Source organism: Ursus americanus, chromosome 22 (assembly GCF_024610735.1).
Source record: "Ursus americanus isolate L20-20 chromosome 22, mUrsAme1.1.p, whole genome shotgun sequence".
Taxonomy (NCBI): domain Eukaryota; kingdom Metazoa; phylum Chordata; class Mammalia; order Carnivora; family Ursidae; genus Ursus; species Ursus americanus.
Window position 1 is genome coordinate 52840582 of NC_142148.1, and position 17396 is coordinate 52857977.

At 50.2% G+C, this 17396-nt stretch overlaps 1 protein-coding gene across 1 annotated transcript in view; it reads right to left on the reverse strand.

The window, feature by feature from the left end:
* Positions 1-11050: 11050 nt before the first annotated feature.
* The window catches only part of LOC148108178 (uncharacterized), a 128267-nt gene continuing 121921 nt past the window's right edge, over positions 11051-17396 (reverse strand). The window contains exon 9 of the mRNA XM_087853895.1: positions 11051-11332. Coding sequence (XP_087710021.1) covers positions 11051-11332 — 282 coding nt within the window. The remainder of the gene's footprint in view (positions 11333-17396) is intronic.

The window sequence follows — 17396 nt, forward strand, 5'->3', positions numbered from 1 at the left end:
CCGTGCGCGGAGCTGAAATTACCTAGGGCTCCTTTGCTTTAGGAGCTCCCAGTCTACACATGGACCAAAGCTCCAAAGAGAACGCACGTGAAAGAAAAGAGCAAGCGCTCTGTACTAGGAATGAAGTGTGCTACGGAGGAAGGCTGGGGAGTCACTGCATGGAAAGATATGAAAGGCCTCACTGAGGCTGAGGTTGCTGAGAACAGATTGACCAAAGGGAGCTAGACCTGCACACGTCAGGGAGCAGCGTTTCAGGAAGAAGTGACTTGTGCTGCAGACACTCAATAACAGAAGCCAGTTTGGCCAGAGGAGTGAAAAAGGCAGCCAGGGTGGCTGCAGGGACACTAGGAGGAGAGCAGAGGGGAGGGAGGAAGGCAGGGACAGATGCTGAGGCCTGGGAGACTGTTACTTATCTAGAGTTGCCCCGGGACTGCATTGCCCTGATACCCTGCATGTGCAGGTGCATCGCTTTAATTTCTAACAGTATTTGTGGGTGAAGAATGCGGGCCCAAATTAGCATGGTTCCCCAGGCTCAAGGTGTGTCAGTGGCTGCGGCTGTGACCAGGGCCATACTGGAAGAGGATTTTGTCATGAGTTGGCTCACGTGACTCGGGATGCCATCTGGACTCAGAACCTGAGTTCCTGTGTGTCTTTTGGCCTTGGCACTGCCTCCGTTCTCTATCCTCTGAGCCTCTGTAGATGGCAGCTCAAAACATCGGTGCTTGGTTCTGCTTCAGAGAGAGAAGAAGGGAAAGGGAAGGAGTGAGTAGTGGAACATGATGGAAAGTAACTAGGGAGTGAGAAACTCTTTGCATGACATGTAGAGAAGCTCTAGGCATGGTACTTCATCACGTTGAATATGTCCTGTGGGTCAAAAGCCAGTCACTGACCACTTAGCAGTTACAGTCTGATGCCTATACCACAGGTCAGGATCCCTGGGAGCCATGGTGAAAGCCGCTCCCCTCATAGACCCAAACGAGGTAACGGGGTCTCGTTCTTCATATAACGGGAAACAATTGCATGGTTTTACTACAGAGGATGACAATGCCTGCATCTTCTTGCTTTTCCAGGCCATCATGGTGCCCACCTTAAAATGAGGCCAAGAGGGAAAGTGACAGTTGCAGTATTACAGGGCTGGAACCCAGGCCTCTTCTGAGCGGCCCTCCATGCCAAGTCCCACCCCTTCTTGTAATTCTTCCATCTTGAAAATTGTGCCTCAGATACACAGGGGACCACCCCACACATGTAATAAATACTCTTATCCACAGACACCAGAGGATGTCCCAAGGAAGTAAATTCTAGCCTGATCCCCACACTGCAGGCTGGGAAAGTGGGGACTACGTGAGAGACGCAATGACATAGGACACACAAGTGCGCAAAGAAACACAGAACGTAAGGTCTGAATTCAGCTCTGCCTCCTGAAGCTTCAGACCCTAGTTCCATTTCCCGAGAGCGGTGGCTATGGCCTTTTTGGCTCATTGTGTCCAGTTAAGGAGATGACATGGGGGAGAAAGCTAAGGAGTCAACTGCCAAGAAGGGGCTCTGGATAGGTCTGACTGAACACATGGTCCCAGGGATTAGAATCTTGAAAGAGTGACCTCACTTCCTCTGTGATAGGCCCCAACTGAACTTAGAACTCTGGTAACCGGGCACCCAGATTCAAAAGACAACCTGCTCTCCAGCTCACTTGGGTGGAGACGTTCGAGAGAGCAAGATGTTCTCTTGCTGCCTTCCTCCCTTCAGGGTCTCTGGGCCCAGGCAAGCCCAGAGAGAGAGACTTGCAAATAATTGTAGACGTCGGCTCAGCCCGCTTTTCCGAGCCCTCTGGACATGTGGCAGGAGACACCAACAGGTAACACGAGGCAGCTCAGGGCAGCCCACTGGAGAGCAGGCAACAACTGTGATGTCACCTCAGCAGGCCCACACCTCTTGGCCCTCATTATGTGTGTCCCTGTGTGTGTGTTGGGGTGGGGGGCTGGTTGTCTATGTGTAGAGAAGGGGACAGAGGATGTGGGACACACCCTTCCTGGGCAGAAGGAAGCTGCCAGGTGTTGGAAGCCTGGCCCATCTTTCATGTTCACACCCCAGGTCATAGCAGGCAGGATGAGAAGCTGAGCACTGGGGACCAAGCTCAACTACCTCGATGTTAATCACGAGCTCTAGAGTTTCATCCGGCTACCTCCTTGCTCGATGTCTTTTCAGCTGCCCCTCTTTGCCTCAACTGGAGAACAGGATTTCTAATGCGGGTGGCCCCTTGTGGCAATGTCCCGGGAGGACACTAATGTCTCTTGACCCCATGTCTATGGGGCACTGCATTTTCAGAGCTGCACCCAGGAGGTCATCGAAGAGCTGGTCTGGGACTTCAACTACAACGCCCTAGACAAGTGGCAGGTGCACCAGGCCACCCAGGATCAGTGCCGCTCTGAGGTGAGAATGGGAAGAGGGTTCCACACGCCCAGGGCCCCCACACAAATGTGGGGACAAACCTGGGGCCCTCCCATGGTGTTTCCACATGAGTGCCCCGCAGGCCCAACCACAAAGTCATCCCAGTATCCACACCTCCACCACCAGCTGTGGGAGAAGGTAGGAAGACACTCTTCCCATAGGTGGGAATGGTAGAGAATAGTGTTCGTGTTTTTTGCAGTTTGGGGCGTGGGTTATTCTGTTTCATTCTGTTTTGTGTGACTTTTCCCGCAGCCATGAGTGTCTTTGCATTTTGCTACTGTTTTGAGTATTTTCTTGACTCACCCCAGCCATCCTGTGTAGAACCCAGCTCCACTGTCCTTGGAGAACGTGTCCAAGGCCTTATGAATCCTCACCCCACACAGGGTGATTGAACATAAAAGGAACGGTGGGATGAAGCCATTCTATATGTTCCTCTGTAACGTATCACCTCTCAGAACACATCGACTCATTGTATGTCCCCCGGGTCACAAGCTGTGTCCTCATATGTCTTTTTGGACCTCCGTATGGGAGGTTGTCTGCCGCCGTGAATCAGCCTTTCAAGCACGGATTGGGTGCAAGGCCTCTGATGCCTCCTGGCCCAGGTAGTGGACTCTGTCTTTTCAGAGTTCAATCCAGGCCATCTTTGAGGAGCTGCTTGCTCCAAAGGCTCAGCTTCTCCATCTCCCTTGACAAGCAGCAGGTGCCTCGGCCCACAACAACATCCAATGCTGGTCTGGGGTGAGAACAGGTCCAGATTGATGTCCAATCTCAGGACCCACAGATGATCACGGCAAGGCCAGAACCCACACTAGAAACAACCGGCTCCCCTGGGGCCTGCCGAGGAAGGTGGATTTCCCCTGAACCTTTCTCCCCACCTGAGGAACAGACCAGGCCACAGCAGCCTAGGGAAATGCCATGCATTCCATGCTCTGGACAGTTCTCAGGCCCAACGTCTATGATCTCGAGCAGCGTTGGAGATGCTAAGCCTGTGCTTTCTCCTGTCTGCAGTAGGGATGTTGACTGATGACTCAAAGGCGTACAGTTCTTAATAAAGCCTATTCAGAGAGAGAAAGGCTGTGGTGGCTCAGCTAACAAGATGTGTTGAAGTGACCAATGCTTTCTCATTTCACCCCTAAAGGCAATTGTACTTTCAAGCCTAGAGCCTTTTTCTGGGTGGGCCCTCAAGTCCCTTTTCTTGCACAAGTTCCCGAAGGGATGGGACTCTCTGGTCTGAGCACCAGACCCTGATCATCCTGGTGGTTCGTGGTGTTGAAGCTGACTCCATTGCCCCCCACACCCCCCTTCTCTACCTGGTGGGAAAAGGAATCATCCCTGTCCCTGGATGAGGCCCAGACGATGCTGAGGCTCCGAGAAGGCACAATGGAGCATTTCGTACAGTCCCTGGTGCCATCCTTCCCAGATGGGAGCATCTCAACCACCTCAACGATCTTCTGCATGTACGAGATGTTCACTTCAGCCACACAGGTCCTGGGCCAGCAGTTCAATCGGTGAGTGCCCACCCCATGCACAGCACAGGGTGAGCCTCCCATCTACTGGGTGTACATCTCGGGAATGGCACCACCCTTCTCTGACCTTCCCTTTCCTCTTCTGAAAAGTGGGGTGGTTAAGAGGATGAACCTCATACAGTTACTGTAGGAAATCATGGGAGGAAACATGGCACGGGCTACTCTGGTGCTTGGCTCTGTAGAAAGGGCTCCTGGACGTGCTGGGCATCTTCTTGCTTAATAGTTCTCTCTCTCCGGTCAAGAAGCTCTCAAGTGCAACCCTCACAGGCCGGTGGCCCTTCTGGGTTGACGAAAGGAAATGCAAAGCAGGCAGTTTCTCTATGTGTAAAGGACTTCTGAGATTCCATCTAGATGGTTCTGGTAGTTGTCCTTTGTGTGAGCAGCTCAGGGGCACACTGGGAGCAGGCAGACCAGCCCACAGGCCACTCAGGATTTGGAAAGTGCGGACTGGGAAGTAGTCGTTCAAGAATGTATATTAAGCACCTAGGAATGTGAATGGAGAGAGGAGATACAGTGTCTGGGTCTCAGGTCTAGTCAGAGGGTCAGATAGGCACTCTGCACACCCTAAGCACGCATGTCCAATCGTTGTTAGATGTGACATCTTCGTAGCCTCCTCTAGCTTTGAAAGGATCCACCGAGAGCTGGATCATAGGACAGATGAAATGATCAAGTAAAACTGGGACAGGGGTTTGGGTCCAGAAGCAGGGCTGGTTGCCTCCAAAGAGCAGGATGGGGGACTACAGGGGTGGTGGCTGGGGAGGGATTTGCCGAACCAGGGATCTCACCGATCTCTTGATTTCCAGTGGGTGGGCTTCATCTGGGGGGCTTCATGTGAAGAAGCAAATGAGTCAAAGAAGGCTGTGGAGGGGGTCCCGGGCCCTCTAGGCAGCAGAGCACAGTCTGGGCTCAGTGGGTGCCTGAAACACCCATCCCTTTGACGGTCCCAACTTGCTCTGCCTGCCCCTCCCTGCTGACCACCCCAACCGGGGCCAAGAACCGAGGGTGTGCTGAGCCGACCACTCACAAATCTGCCTCCAACCTGAGCCTTGATACTGATGTGCATGGAGCATAGAGTAGACCAGGCCCATGGCCAGGTAGAGGAGAAGAGAAGTGGAAAAACCAGACTCATTCAGGTTTTCTGGAGGACCAGGCCTTCCACTACGAGGGCAGCTAGAGAGGGGTTGGGAGGGGGCTGGGGCCATCCTCTGGGACCCATACAGAAAGAACGGTGCTGTGGGAGTAGCATGTGCAATGCAAGGCCAGGCCTCTGACTCTGTTCCACATATGACTCTCCCCAGCACCCTGTCTCCCTTCTTGGGTACCTGGCCTGAACAGAATTTGCAGGCTATCTATCAGTCCCTGGGCCGTGACCGTGTCGAGATCAAGGTGGCCTATGTGCATGGGGCCATGGTTCTGAAGTGGCATGCCTGGGACCTGACAAACCATGTCCCCCTTCTCCTGATGCAGCGGGAACTTCTGGCGCTCACTGAGGCAGAGGTGGAGGGTAAGGGGGATGGCAAGCTGGGAAGGCTAACTGGGATGCGGTTCATGGGCTGGGTATTCCTTTCAAGGCCATGGGGTCTGTCCTGGTTTTGCAAAGGCATATGGAAAGTCAGTGATGTGGATGAACCTTTCTCTGTCTCCTGCCCCAGTGCCAGCTCCAGGGCTCCTTCCAGCGGCAGAGCCAGGAACAGGGCCTCCTATAGAGCTAGAGGCGACCCCGGCTCTGTGTCAACTGTCACCTGCGGTGTCAGAGCCAGCCTCCCCTCCGTCAGCTGTTCCAGAACTGCAACCCGTGCTCCCATCTTCTGCATGTGTGCCGGGTGCTGAGCAGCAGTCAGCTGGACCACCCTTTTTGCTGGAGTTTCACTCAGGCAACAGCCACAGAGCCCACCGCGGCCCCAGAGGCTTCCTGCCACCGCTGTGTCACCCCAAAGAACCAGCTGGGTGAGGAGAAGCCCGACCTCCTGGACTTCCCTCCCAGGCTGGTGGCAGAGCAGCTCACGTATATGGATGCGGTGAGCAGCTGGGCTCTCAGGGTGGGCCAGGGGCAGGCCTTCCTTCTGCTCTCACCTGCCCCACACCTGCCTTTCCCTGATGTGGACTCCTATGGTCTGGGACCAAATCTCAGCTCCACCACTTCCCAACCCTGTCAACCCATCAAGGCGCTTAGCCCCAAGCTTTCACTGTCCAGCTGCGGACTGTAGCGAGAGACCCTGATAAGCACTGATACGGAGGTACTAGGGAGAAGAAATGAGCCAGAATGGAGAGACCAATGGGCAGGCCCTGGTCCCGTGGGTGGAGGAGGGCAGCTCCCTGTGTTCAGTCAAGTCCATGGGTCACCCACTCATGTGCCTTGGAGGATGAGTACCCTCAGCATTGATTAGGCGTCTGATGTGTCCATGAGGACAGGGCAGACGGAAGAACGTGTGGTTGCAGCTCCCGTGTGAGAATGTGCATCTGAAAGGGGGGAAGGACCAGGGGGATGACCAGTTGGAGGGGAGGGGAAGAAGCCCCCTTGGGTTGGACCACCTTGCAGTGCCACCTGGAGCTGGGAGTTCCTGAGCATGATCAGGGTGCCAATGCCCTCCTTCCTTCCCTTGCTCTGTTTGCTCCTGGGTCATTGTGTACTGGGTTCCCTCAGGGAAAAACAATGGAATGAAATCCATGGTCTCCAACCAGGCTCAGGCCAGATTCTCAGCTCCCTGAGGTCCAGCTCTGACCTGTGACTCCTACGTAGGACATGAGTCTTGCATGGGAAATGGCTGGGTGAACCAAGGTCCGCCTGTTCTCTAGGAGCTGTTCAAGAAGCTGCTGCCCCATCAGTGCCTGGGCTCCGTCTGATCCAAGCGCAACAAGCCTGGCAATGAGCACCTGGCACCCACAGTCCGGGCCACTGTCGCCCAGTTCAACGGTGTGGCCAAGTGTGTCATCACCACCTGCCTTGGCAACCCGAGCATGACAGCCCGGGACAGGGCCGTGGTGGTGGAGCACTGGATCAAGGTGGCCAAGGTATGCAACGGGAAGCCCAGCCGAGGTGCTCTCCTGAGTCTCGGGCACTGCTCTTCCCTTGATCAGGTCTCAGGGTGGAAGGCCCTGGTCTTTGCCCTAGGACTGTGCAGTCCCTAGGCTCTTTGGTCCAGGGGCATGCTGACCTCGCCTTGCATGGCCCCATGCTGGGATGCTCCGTTTCTTCCTGGCTCCTTCCTTGGTGTGAGGTAAAATCCTCCTCCTCCTCTGGGCCTCACGTGTGCCCTTCGGCAGGTCCCTGGACAGCTGCTTCCTCCAGCAGGAGCGCTTTCCCCTGAGGGGGACTGAAGCTTGAGAGCCAATCAGGTGCCGGCTCCCCAAGTGACAGCCCATTCTCTTCCCTCCCCAGGCCTGTCAAACCCTGAGGAACTACTCGTCCTTACATGCCATCCTCTCGGCTCTGCAGAGTGTCTCCATTCACCGCCTCGAGAACACGTGGGGGAAGGTTTCCAGGTTAGTAGGCCTCTCTCCATGGAGGGACCAGGATGGACGAGGGAGCTCCCAGAGGCTTGTCCTCTTCCCTCTCAGGCAGCTTGGACCTTCTGGGAGGCGGCAAACCCCGACCACAGGACCTAGGCTGGTGGGTGCATCTCTCAGCCTTCCTGGTGAGGAGGCCACCATGCCTCCCACTTTAGAAATCAGTTTTGCCAAATGTCCCACACGGGGCTGAGCTGCATTAAATCTCTTCACGTGTTTCCTTGACAGCCACTAAGCTCTCTGCCCATTTGAACCCCAAATTGACCCAAACAGCGTTTCTCAATGAATATGGGAAGGGAGGCCCAGGACGAGCCACATGAGAGCTCCCTCCCATGTCCTACAAAGACCTTAGTGCTCAGAGGATCCCAGAAGAAACCCTCAACCAGGCAGGTTGACACTCTGGGGTTCTCAAAGAAAAGGCACTCGCACTCAACCCTGCCACATTATTCGTCCATTGATCCTGCCTCCCTCGCCTCTCTTCAGGAAGCCATTGAGGATCTTTCAAAAGCTGTGCAGCAAGGACACCACACAGGGCAGGAATCTGCTCATCAAGGTAGCCTGGAAAGTGCAGGTCTGGAAAGAGAGGAGGGGTGGGATGGAACAGGGTCCTGAGTGGATGAAGTCGGGAATGGTCTGAAGCATTCCTTGGGGAGGGGAAGCCTTTGTCATGAATGTGGCGACAGCCTAGGTGAGGATGCCGTTGGCGGCGAGGGGGCAAGCAGGTGGTGTCCAAGCAGACTCCCTAGCCTACACACCCTCTCGCTCTGTGTCGACAGCTGGTCCAGGTGGGGGCCTCTACAAACCTGGAGAGCCCAGAGGACAGACCTGTGCTCAGTGATGGGGTTGGGCTGGGTTGAGGGCCACAACAATGATGAGAGTAATAGGACCCTGAGTCCTCAGGAGACCATGGGAGATAGGTGGAGTTGTCACGTTTCCCAATGAGAAAACAGGCTCGGGGAGGCCAGGCTGTAAGCTCAAGGTCACACATGGAGTGAATGTTGGAGTGAAATTGTTCTGGAATCACTCACGGCCTGCTTCTGGATAATGGGGCCTCAGGATCAGTATGAGTTAGGTCAGATGTCTAGGTTCTGACGTCCAAGATGGTGGGGGCAAGTGGCCTGAGGGTATGATGGTCTCAAGGAACTTGTCCTTGGCCCTGCAGGAGCGACCATCCAATAGATTTGCCACCCTGGTGATGGCCCTCCGGGGAGCCCAGAAGAGGATGCAGAAGAAGGTGAGTGTGCCTGAGGCCCAGGGCCTCCAAAGTCAGAGGAGGAGGAGGGCTCCTCCCTGAGGGCTGGAAGCCTCCCAAAAAGGAAAGATCAGGAAGGGGGGGGGGCCTTCCCACTCCAGCTGTGGCTCCTGGGTCCACAGCTTCTACAATTCTTATTTCAAAAGAACCAGGAGGAGGGTCCAGAAGGTCCATAAAAAAGAATGGGTTTTGCGGGTGGATAGGGACCGACCTACTGCTCCATTCCCTGGCATTTTTGAAAAGCAGGCCCTGAAGGTGATGAGGAGGAGTCTGATATTCTGGGGGGGGAGGGGAAAGGGAACCCGTGGGGGGAGGCTGCTAAGGGTCCTAGGCTGCTCCACGTGAGCCCCTGGGGTGGGCTAGGAGGCTGGAGCGTTTTCAGTGGAGGGTCCCTGTGGACACCAGCGAGCAGGGACTCATCCCAACCCTCCCCCTCATGACACAGGGTGTCGTGCCTTTCCTTGGCACTTTCCTCACCGAGCTGGTGATGTTAGATACCGCCATGGAGGACTATCTGGAGGTGGGTGAGCCTGAGGATTGTGGGGGAGGGACCAGAATCCGGAGGTTTGGGAGCAGAGCGCCCCTGTACTGAGCCCTGAGCTCTCAGGACTCGGCAAACCTCCCGTCATGACAGCCTCACGGCTACCCTGTGAGCCTGGGGGCTGTTGGCCATCTCAGGGATGAGCGAGGTGAGGCTGCAGTTAGGCCACGGCTCCCGGTGCCGAAGACTGGTGAAGCAGCAGAGCTTCCTGAAGGCAAAGCTGCGTGAGGTCTGTCTGAGTGGACCTCAGCCTCCCCCGGTGAGTTTGCCCGTGGGGGGAGAATGAAGTCAGGACCCTCCACGTCAGCAAGCACCTCAGTAGCCGCAGCAGCCCCTTCCTGCCTGAGGCTTCGGCCTCCCCTACTGTCTTCCGAGAGGGTGGTGCTGCAGGGTCCCAACCTGTAGCCAGTCCATCTGCCCCATGTCCTCCTTTCTCTGGACCCCAGAGCCTGGCCTAGATCCCAGGCCCGCTATCTGTGTATGCACGGCCCCTCACGGGTCCTGGCCATGGTGCAGCATGAGAAGGGATGGGAATCAAGTGCTCCTAAGAACCAGGGGCCTCATTCTGATGGACTTTGTCTGCATTCCAGGGGAATGAGATCAACCACCAGAAAAGAAATAAGGTGAGCATATGTGGCGCTTCCCACAGGGAAGGGTAGGGAGTGGGCCTCAGAGATGTCCCTGGGAAGAACATTGCTTGGCTCCATCCCCTCCACCTCACATTTCCTGGGATCCCTTGAGAAGAAAGCAGTGCAAGTCCCATCCCGTTAGAAGATGGGGACAGATGCATGGCATCCAGGAAAACTTCCCGCAGGAGAGGCTACTGATATTCATCTCTGAGAATAGGTGGAGACCAGATGAATCTTCAGGCAGGAGGGTGGCCATGTTTGCCAGGACCTGGGATGGGTCCCCGGTCCCGCTCCTCAACCGTCACCAGGCCCTGCAGCTCCCCCCCCACCACCCCAGGCTCCCTATGCATCCTGTGCTTCTCTCTCTGCTCAGGAATACCAAGTCATAACGGACATCATGCTGCTCCAGGTGGCTGCCGAGAATTACACTCTAGAGCCCGAGGATCCTTTTTGGGCCTGGTTCCAGGCTATGGAGCCGCTCAGCGAGGCTGAGAGGTGAGGCCCATCAGGAGCTGGGTCGGTGAGGTTCGGGGTGGACTCTTTCTGCTGGCCACTCCTGGGATCCTCCTTCCCTGGGCAGCCTCAGGCCTTGTTGCCGGGGCGCCTGACTCCAGCTGTGGGCAAACACTGGCAGGGACTCTTGAATGGAAGCTCCTGGGCAACTCACAGGTGTCCCTCTGTCCTTAGCTACACCCTGTCCTGCCAGCTGGAGCCCCGGTCCTAGCTGGTCAGCAGCACTCAAGAAGGAGAAGAACTGGCCGCAGTCAACCTCAGGGCTGAGCAAGTGTCCAGTGGCCCTGCAGGGATTCCTCAGCAGCTGCATCCTTGCGCCCATTTCCTCCACACCCCTTCCCCCCATCTATTTCCTTATGTAGGGGGCACCATTTAGTTGTTTTAAATAGTACCGTGATAGATTTGCATGTTAGGAGATTAAAGCCCTTGTTTTGTTTTAGAACCCATGTGTGTGGTTTGGGTCTTTTACTTCCTGCAGTAATGGAAAACTTGCACAGACTCTCATATTCGTTCCTGACCTAGGAAATCTTCCAGAGTCATCAGCTACTGTATGTGGGAGGAAGGAGAAGTGCCAGCCCTTCTCCCTAGCCACTGGAGGGCACCCCAAAATCCCCCTTACTCAGAGCACGGGTCCATTTCAGTCAATGAATTTGGGCAAACAGCAGAGACAGCCCCTGGAACTCCTGAGATTTAGAGGTTGCAGGGACTTTCCCAGGAGTAGCAACAACCACTGAAAGTGGGAGTCTTTAAGACTTGTACGCCCCAGAACACCTTCCTGCCCCAGGACTGGGGTTGCCTTTCTCCGCTCTAAGGCCAGGAAGACTGTGTCCTGCTTCTTCCATTGAGATGCTTTTTTAGTTTTGTGTTTGGTTTTGGAACTTGTCGTATTGTAGTTCAGTCTCTGGAACTGCATCAGCACCTAGTGGGGAAAAACACGGAAGGAGATCAAATCCTGCGTGTGAAGGGGACAAAGGCAGAGGAAGATAATTTGCAGATGGACTCAGGGCAGGCAGGACTTTCCAGCCTCAGTCTCCTCGTTGGCCATTTACCAAGTTTGGCATCTTTCTGGGATTCTTGTCAATGATCTCTGGATACCCTTTCCTGCTTGTTTTGTGTGTTGGGAAAAGATGGGAGGGGTACCTTAAAGGGCACACCTGAGCCTGGTTCCATGAACATCTATGCTGACCTAGGAGCCAGGATTTCCAGCCTTCGTGCATCTCCTTATGTGGTTCTTCTGAAGCAGCAGTTCCCTCCAGGCCCCAGGCTCTGGGTCAGATGCACAATAGCTACTGTTCCCTGGCTGGCATCTGATGGATCAGGGATGGGTTCTCTCTTGCCAGGATAATGGGATTTTTTTTTTTAATTTTTTTATTATGTTTTGTTATTCCCCATACAGTACATCATTAGTTTTTGATGTAGTGTTCCATGATTCATTGTTTGCGTATAACACCCAGTGCTCCATGCAATACGTGCCCTCCTTAATACCCAGCACCGGCCTAGCCCAATCCCCCACCCCCTCCCCTCTGAAACCCTCAGTTTGTTTCCCAGAGTCCATAGGGGAAGACTTTTTTAAACAAACCCAATTTGATGAGTTTTGAGACATGTATATACCCATGATAATGAACATAGTCATCATTCTCAAAAAATTCCCTGATGCCCTTACAATCCTTCCCTCCCCCAACCATCCCGTCACCAGGTAATCACTGGCCTACTTTCTGTCTGTCTGTCTGTCTGTTGGTTGGTTTATTTTTATGCAAGGGTGCTCTTTATTTTTTTATTTAAATCCAATTAATTAACATATAATGTATTATTTGTTTCAGAGGTAGAGGCCAGTGATTCATCAGTCTCATATAATACACAGTGCTCATTACATCACGTGCCCTCCTTAATGCCCAGCACCCGGTTACCCCATCCCCCACCACCTCCCCTCCAGCAACCCTCAGTTTGTTTCCTATGATTAAGAGCCTCTTATGGCCTGTCTCCCTCTCTCTCATCTTGTTGTATTTTTCCTCTCTTCCCCATGATCCTCTGTTTTGTTTCTTTAATTCCACGTATGCATGAGATCATATAATTGTCTTTCTCTGATTAATTTATTTTGCTTAGCGTAATCCCTCCAGTTCCATCTACATCATTGCAAATGGCAAGATTTCATTGTTTTGATGGCTGAGTAGTATTCCATTATACATACCACGTATATATATTCCATTCCATATATACCACATCTTCTTTATCCATTCATCTGTCAATGGACATCTGGGCTCTTTCCATAGTTTGGCTGGTGTGGACATTGCTGCTATAAACATTGGGATGCAGGTGCCCCTTCGGGTCACTATATTTGTATCTTTGGGATAAATACCTAGTAGTGCAATTGCTGGGTCATAGGGAAGTTCTGTTTTTAACTTTTTGAGGAACCTCCAAATTCTTCTCCAGAATTAGGTACCAGTTTCCACTCCCGCCAACAGGGCAAGAGGGTTCCCCTTTCTCCTCATCCTTGCCAACATCTGTCATTTCCTGACTTGTTAATGAGGTGGTATCTCATTATGATTTTGATTTGTATTTCCCAAGTGATATTTAACATTTTTCATGTGTCTGTTGTCCATTTGTATGTTTTCTTTGGAGAATGTCTATTCGTGTCTTCTGCCCATTTCTTGCTTGGATTATTTATTCTTTGGGTGTTGAATTTGATAAGTTCTTTATAGATTTTGGATATTAGCCCTTTATCTGATTAAGACATTTGCAGATATCTTCTCCCATTCCGTGGGCTGCCTCTTAGTTTTTTCGACTGTTTCCTTGGCTGTGCAGAAGCTTTTTATCTTGATGAAGTCCCACAAGTTCATTTTTTCTTTTGTTTCCCTTGCCTTTGGAGATGTGTCATGAAAAAGGTTGCTGTCCTAGAGGTTGCTGCCTATGCTCTCCTCTAGGATTCTGATGGATTCCTGTCTCACACTTAGGTCTTTCATCCATTTGGAGTTTATCTTTGTGTATGGTGTGAGAGAGTGGTCAAGTTTCATTCTTTTGCATGTAGCTGTCCAATTTTCCCAACACCATTTGTTGAAGAGAGTGTCTTTTTTCCATTGGGTATTCAGTCCTGCTTTGTGGAAGATAAATTGACCATAGAGTCGAGGGTCCACTTCTGGATTCTCTGTTCTGTTCCATTGATCTATGTGTCTGTTTTTGTGCCGGTACCATACTGTCTTGATGATTACAGCTTTGTAATATAGCTTGAAGTCTGGAATCATGATGCCTCCAGCTTTGGATTTCTTTTGCAATATTACTTTTGCTATTTGGGGTCTTTTCTGGTTCCATACAAGTTTTAGGATTGTTTGCTCTGGGTCTATGGAAAATGCTGATGGTATTTTGATAGGGATTGTGTTGAATGTGTAGATTGCTTTGGGTAACATAGACATTTTAACAATATTTGTTCTTCCAATCCATGAGCATGGAATGTTTTTCCATTTCTTTGTGTCTTCCTCGATTTCTTTCATAAGGTTCTATAATTTTCAGAGTACAGACCCTTTACCTCTTTGGTTCTGTTTATTCCTAGGTAATTTAATGGGTTTTTTGGGCAACTGTAAATGGGATCGATGCCTTCTCTTTCATCTGCCTCATTCTTAGTGTATCAAAATGCAACTGACTTCTGTGCACTGATTTCATATCCTGCCACTTTGCTGAATTCCTGTATGAGTCCTAGCAATTTTTGGGTGGAGTCTTTGGGACTTTCTCCATAGAGTACCTTGTTTGACTTCTTCTTTGCCAGTTTGGATGTCTTTTCTTTCTGTTGTCTGATTGCTGAGGCGAGGACTTCCAGTACTATGTGGAACAACAGTAGTGAGAGTGGACAGCCTTGTCATGTTCCTGACCTTACGGGAAAAGCTCTCAGATTTTCACCATTGAGGATGATATTTGCCATGGGTTTTTCATATGTGGCTTTTATGATGCTGAGGCATGTTCCCTCTATCCCTACACAGCAGAGAGTTTTTATCAAGAAAAGATTTTGTATTTTCTTAAATGCTTTTTCTGCATCAATTGAGAGGATCGTATGGTTCTTGACCTTTCTTTTATTAATGTGGTGTATCACATTGATTGATTTGCAGATGTTGAACCATCCTTGCAGCCCAGGAACAAATCCTAAATGGTCACGGTGAATTATCCTTTTAATGTACTGTTGGATCCTATTAGCTAGTATCTTGGTGAGAATTTTTGCATCGATGTTCATCAGGAATATTGGTCTGTAATTCTCCTTTTTGGTGGGGTCTTTGGTTTGGGGATCAAGGTAGTGCTGGCCTCATAGAAAGAGTTTGGAAGTTTTCCTTCCATTTCTATTTTTTGAAACAGCTTCAGGAGAATAAGTTATTAATGCTTCTTTATATGTTTGGTTTCCGCTGGTAGGCCATCTGGTCCTGGACTCTTGTTTGTTGGGAGATTCTTAATTACTGCTTCAATTTCTTTGCTGATTATGGGTCTGTTCAGGTTTTCTATTTCTTCCTGTTTCAGTTTTGGTAGTTTATATGTTTCTGGGAATGCATCCATTTCTTCCAGATTGCCAAGTTTGTTGGCACATAATTGCTCATAATATGTTCTTATAATTGTTTGTATTTCTTCAGTGTTGGTTGTGATCTCTCCTCTTTCGTTTGTGATTTTGAGTCCTTTCTCTTTTCTTTTGGATAAGTCTGGCTAGGGTTTATCAACCTTATTCTTTCAAAGAATGAGCTCCTAGTTTTGTTGATCTGTTCTACTGTTCTTTTGATTTCTATATCATTGATTTCTGTTCTAATCTTTGTTATTTCTCTTCTCCTGCTGGCGTTAGGCTTTATTTGCTGGGTTTTTTCCCCATCTCCTTTAGGAGTAAGGTTAGGATGTGTATTTGAGAATTTTCTTGTTTCTTGAGAAAGATCGGTATTGCTATATACTTCCCTCTTAGGACTACCTTTGCTGCATTCCAAAGGTTCTGAACTGTCGTGTTTTCATTTTCATTTGCTTCCATTTTTTTTTTAATTCTTTAATTTTCTGCTTGGCGCCTTCATTCTTCAGTAAGATGTTCTTTAAGCTGGGGCGCCTGGGTGGCACAGCGGTTAAGCGTCTGCCTTCGGCTCAGGGCGTGATCCCGGCATTATGGGATCGAGCCCCACATCAGGCTCCTCCGCTATGAGCCTGCTTCTTCCTCTCCCACTCCCCCTGGTTGTGTTCCCTCTCTCGCTGGCTGTCTCTGTCTCTGTCGAATAAATAAATAAAATGTTAAAAAAAAAAAAAAGATGTTCTTTAAGCTCCATGTATTTGTGGTCTTCCAAATTTTTTCTTATGGTTGACTTTAAGTTTTACAGCATTGTGGGGGCGCCTGGGTGGCACAGCTGTTAAGCGTCAGCCTTTGGCTCAGGACGTGATCCCGGCGTTATGGGATCGAGCCCCACATCAGGCTCCTCCACTATGAGCCTGCTTCTTCCTCTCCCACTCCCCCTGCTTGTGTTCCCTCTCTCGCTGGCTGTCTCTGTCTCTGTCGAATAAATAAATAAAATCTTAAGAAAAAAGAAAAAAAAAGTTTTACATTATTGTGGTCTGAAAATATGTAGGGAACCATCCCAGTCTTTTGGTACCTGTTGAGACTTGATTTGTGACCCAGTATGTGATCTATTCTGGAGAATGTTCCATGTGCACTTGAGAAGAATGTGCATTCTGCTCCTTTAGGATGAAGGGCTCTGAATATATCTCTAAAGTCCATCTGGTCCAGTGTGTCATCCAAAGCCCTTGTTTTTTGATGCAAAGAGTGAGATCTTGTTGATTGTTGATCTTCTGCTTAGATCATCTGTCTATTGCTCTTTGCAAATTGAAGGGTAAGAAATCAGAGAAAGACAAACCTTATGAGACTCTTGACTCTGGGAAACAACCTGAGGGTTGCAGAAGGGGAGTTGGGTGGGTGGATGGGGTAACTGGGTGATGGGCATTAAGGAGGGCACGTGATGTAATGAGCACTGGGTATTATATGCAACTGATGAATCACTAAACTTCACCTCTGAAACATATACTATACATTAATTTAAAAAAAAAAAAGCAGGTAGATAGAGCAATGGAACAGAAGAGAGAGCCCCCAAATAAATTCACACATACATGGATAAATGATCTTTGATGAGGGTGCCAAGAGTACACAATGAGGAAAGGATAGTCTCTTTAACAATCAACAGAATGAAAAGGCAGTCTATAGAATGGGAGAATCCAATTGCAAACCTTGTATCAGAAAAGAGACTAGGGGCCCTGGGTGGCTCAGCTGATTAAGCATCCAACTCTTGATTTCAGCTTAGGGCATGATCTCAGGGTTATGAGTTCAAGCCCTGCTTTGGGCTCCATACTCATTTTGGATTCTGCTTGAGATTCTCTACCTTGTCCTATGCCCCACCTACTACTTGCTCACTCTCTCTCTAAAAAATAAAATCTTTAAAAAATAAAGAAGAGGCTAATATCCAAAATATATAAGAAACTGCTACTAATCATTAAAATAAAAGTGTTTAATCCAGGGGCGCCTGAATAACTCAGTTGGTTAAGCATCTGCTTTCTGCTCAGGTGATGATCCCGGAGTCTTGGAATCAAGTCCCACATCAGGCTCCCTGCTCAGCAGAGTCTGCTTCTCCCTCTGACCCTCCCTTCTCTTGTGCTTTCTCTCTCTCTCTCTCAAAATAAATGAATCTTTTAAGAAAGTGTTTAACCCAACATAAAAATGGGCTAAATATTTCAATAGACATTTTTCCAATGAAGAAATACAAATGGCTGACAGACATATGAAAAGCAGCTCAGCATCATTAATCATCAGAGAAATCCAAATCAAAGGACAATATCATGTCACCTGTTAGGATGGTTTATATATATGTTGGTAAGAAAATGGAAATTTGAACATTCATATACTGTTAGTGAGAATGTAAAATGGTACAGCCATTATGGAAAACAGTACTGAGTTTCCTCAGATAATTGCAAATAGAACCACCGTATGATCCAGT